We start from the raw sequence: 4,193 nt of genomic DNA on the forward strand, positions 1-4,193 counted from the left end.
CCATTCTCAATCACCTTCTCATCACGCCCCAGGAGAGTGGCCCACACAGCAGGCTGGGGTCAAACCCCAGTCCCTGGGTCTGCCTAAGTAGGTGCTTTAATCCGCTGAGTTATCTGGCTGGCGCTAAAGTCACTATTACACAGTCAAGGGTCCAGAACTTCTTCACTATTGGTGCACTGAAGTGTTTTCCAGCACAGTACATCAGGACCCTCATGGCTTCTTGCTACTGAGTTCTGCAGCAATACCTTTACAGATTATCTAAGATCAGCATTGTAAATGGAATTTAACAGTGCTATCAATTAGAACTCCTAAAGTACTTCCGCCATTAGCTGACATTCTCATCAATTTGTCTCTGAGTCATGAAATTTCGGCTGAGAATTTATGAATAATTCAGGATGGAGAGTAGATGGAGACCCTGAGCATGGGGACTTCGTGTTCTGACCTCCACTTTGAAGAAACATCAGTGCGGGATGTAGGAGAAATTCTGTATGTGAACTCCACAGCAGGGAGGCACATATGCCCAAAATTATCTGACCTAGTTTAGTGCTTTTTGCTTAATTGTGAGACAAAGAGACATATGGAGTCCTCAGGTGTGGAGCTACAAGGCAAGTGATCTGCTGTACTAATGTAATATACCTGTGACTGGGACAGATCCAGGTCCTTCAGCTGAGTGCCCTCTCAATTCGTTAATGTGCATCCATGTTCTTGAAATTGTTTTTATCCTCATCTTTTTATGATCTGAAGCTGAAATCCATTATATTGTGGCCTATTCACAATATTTTAAAATTTTTATTGTTTATTAGTACATATTTGCAATACTATGTTCATTCATAATTGTTAGCTAGCAAATATACATAACACACCTTGTTTTGTATCCTTTCTCTATGCCTTCCCCAATTCTAATTTAATCAAGTGGCTTGAAAGCAGGAGGTAGTGGAGTTAACAATAGTAAGGGCTACTAATAGATTAATTGATTACAAGTAGAGTAACTGCATAAAAGTTGACCAGTGGGAGGAGGTGTTCTGAGTCCAAGGAGGAGAGCAGCTGAACCATGACATTCATTAGGTGAAAGGGCCAGCCAGATAGCTCAGCAGATTAAAGCGCCTTCTTAGGCAGAGCACAATGGCTGTGGTTTGATTCCTGATGTGCAGTGCCGGCCCCACCCCCAGGGTATGCTAAAATGGTGATTGAGACTGAATGTGGTGGCATGCATCTGTAATCCCAGCACTTGGGAGGCTGAAAATAGGAGAATCACTATGAGTCCAATCTATGTAGTGAGACCCTGTAGACCCTGTATTAAATACATTTAAAAATGAAGTAGGTGAGTCTGTTACTTTCTGGGTTCTTGCTGGTTTTGTTATTTGATACTAGACATCTCTATTTTCCTGACATGAGGTCATACTTAGTTACTCCTACATCCAGAATTTCCATCTTTGTTTTGAATTACGTGGAACTGATGGATTTCTAGGAAGACTGACATGTGTTCCACAGAGAGAACATAATATTGCAGTTATGCATATACTTATGTGGTGGGGTGGTGGACACAGGTGCTGCTGATACCTTGAATGTTCATGAGTGATTTCGTCACTGGCTTAGTTAAGGGTATGTTTCACTTATGTGTTGTATTTTTTAACAAGAACTGCCTGTACCTTATGTGATGATGTAGTTCTGGTGGGAAGAAGCAAATCAATAATAAACATCAACCTACAAAGAATAAATTTAAAATCTGAGTGAACTTCCTGGAGGAAATGAGGGGTGGGTGAGGTAAAAGTGAGAGATCATGGTGGTACTGGCTTTCGTGCTTAGAAAGTGGGGATTGTTCAGCTAATGCATCTTCACTTCCATGAGGTGTTCATAGTGTAATAACCTAAGGATGGAAGGTGAATTTTGTGAAACCCATTAGAGAAAAGATCAGGTTCTTCATGACAGTCATGTCAAGAAGATGAAGGCCCAGTGACATAAAGGAACTGCAGTGCTGGGTGCCCTCTCAGGCCATGAGTGTGTGATGACTACACAGGATCTCTGTGATCCTTTTGTTTCCATTCTTCATATTTTTTTGAAACACAATTTATAACATGAATGCAGGGTGTTTGCACCTCAGAAACCTGTAGTGCTTGCAGCATGGCTGACCAACTGACTGAAGAGTGGATTGCAGAATTCAAAGAAGCTTTTTCACTATTTGACAAGGATGGTGATGGAGCTATAACAACAAAGGAGCTGGGAAGTGTAATGAGGTCTCTGGTGCAAAATCCCACAGAAGCAGAGTTGCAGGACATGATTAATGAAGTAGGTGTGGATGGTAATAGTACAATTGGCTTCCCTGAATTTGTGACAATGATGGAAAGTAAAAAGAAAGACACACACAGTGAGGAAGAAATTAGAGAAGCATTCTGTGTATTTGATAAGGATGGAAATGGTTATATTAGTGCAGCAGAGCTTCGCCATGTGAGGACAATCCTTGGAGAAAAGTTAACAGATGCCGAGGTTGGTGGAGTGATCAGGGAAGCAGATACTGATGGTGATGGTCAAGGAAACTATGAAGAGTTTGTACAAATGATGACAGCAAAGTGAAGACATTGTACAGAAATGTGTTAAATTTCTTGTACAAATTTATTTACTTGCCTTTTCTTTGTAACTTATCCATAAAAGGTTTCCATCTACTCTCAAGAAATTCTGCACATACAGCAATTGGAACTTCATTCTTCCATGTTTTCTTCCCTTATCTTACTGTAATTTTCCTGAAAGCTTATTTTAGAAAATTGATCAAGTAACATATTGCATGTTGCTTACTCTGGATATATCTAAGCTCTTCTGCACATCTAAACTTAGATGGAGTTGGTCAAATGAGGGAACATCTGGGTTATTCCTTTTTTTAAATAGTTTTCTTTTTTTTCCAGAACCAGGGATTGAATTCAAACTTTGCTTAGCCAGTGTTCAAAAATCTGGTCATGGCACAATTTACCTCAAATCCATTTCAAGTTGTATATTTGTTTTCTAATAAAAAATTACAATAAGAAATGAATGCAGATAAACTTTGTCAATCCTGAATTTTTTTGCTTTGATGTAGGTAAAGTTTAGAAAAAATTAAGTACTGATTATTGGAAATATATAACTAATAATGTGGCAAAAAAAACATTTGGTAGAATTTACTGCATGGGTCATAAATGATATGATTGCATTTACTTAGTAGCTGCTATGAAGCAGTTTGTGGATGTTGGGGAGGAATGATAGCTTTTCTCTTAGATTGTTAGATGATATGATTGGATCTGATTCCATTGGAGAAACAAATATGAATTTCCAAGGGGCACGAATAAGAGCCTGATGCCCTGGGGTTCCCAATCAGACACTGCACACTGCTGTCCTTTCCACTCATCTGTCTCCTCTGCTGTCTGTTACTTCCCTACATTCTGTTCTTGCACCTCCTCAGCTTTGATCCTCTTTCTTGACATTGATATGTTTAAATGTGAGATCCTGTATTCACCACTGTTTCCTGTCGCTTTGACCATAACAAGGAAAACCGAAGGAATGGGATCATTTAAAACTAACATTTGTGACTTTCTAAGCAGGATTGAATTTCCTTTACTTTTTTTTCTTTTATGAACTAGGTAGACATTGTTACAGGATCTATGAAGGACATGTTTGTTTTCAAATGAGAAGAGTACTTCACCTCCATGTTGGGTAATTTTCAGGACAAGTTCTTCCCTGAATGAAGAAATTGTGCCTGCAGTAGGCTCTTTGTCCTTTTCCCTGTGATCAGTCCTCTCTTTCCCCTGGCTGATCCTTGCGTGATCTTTTTGAATCCCCTCCTTGAGCTCTGAGGGCTGGTGAAGGTATCATGTGGGGTGAGGGTACCCCAGGTGCATGATGTGACCTCATACTGGTCCTCTTCTGTCCTCCAGTCATTCAGCATCTCCCCATCAGTGCCCCCTCCACTCTGCCCCCAAGGCTCCTGCTGCACCAGGATATGGGACTCACCTGTGAGTCTTCCTGTTTCTCCGGGTTTCTTTATTATCAGTCAGTCTTCAATTTTATTTCTTAGAGGAGCTTGTGAAAGACTGTGATGTTAGTTTTCCATATTTTCAAAGATTTCAATATGTACGTTTTGGTTTTCAATGGCTTTACAGGTTAAAATGGAGCAAGAAGCATCTCCTGTTGGCAAATTATCTAAGTCAGGGTTTTAATATCAGTTCTAG

General features: G+C 40.0%; 1 protein-coding gene across 1 annotated transcript; it reads left to right on the forward strand.

Moving 5' to 3' along the window:
- The first annotated feature begins 2,121 nt into the window (after window positions 1-2,121).
- LOC101589650 (calmodulin-like) lies at window positions 2,122-2,571 on the forward strand. The gene has a single exon (XM_012512686.1). The coding sequence runs from the start codon at window positions 2,122-2,124 to the stop codon at window positions 2,569-2,571; it is 450 nt and encodes a 149-aa protein (XP_012368140.1).
- The last annotated feature ends 1,622 nt before the right edge of the window (window positions 2,572-4,193 follow it).

Source organism: Octodon degus, unplaced genomic scaffold (genome assembly GCF_000260255.1).
Source record: "Octodon degus isolate 3935 unplaced genomic scaffold, OctDeg1.0 scaffold00255, whole genome shotgun sequence".
In the NCBI taxonomy this organism is placed as follows: Eukaryota; Metazoa; Chordata; class Mammalia; order Rodentia; family Octodontidae; genus Octodon; species Octodon degus.

Bases quoted from the DNA above. Each gene is read 5' to 3' on its own strand.
- LOC101589650 (XM_012512686.1), top strand. From the start codon at position 2,122: ATGGCTGACCAACTGACTGAAGAGTGGATTGCAGAATTCAAAGAAGCT.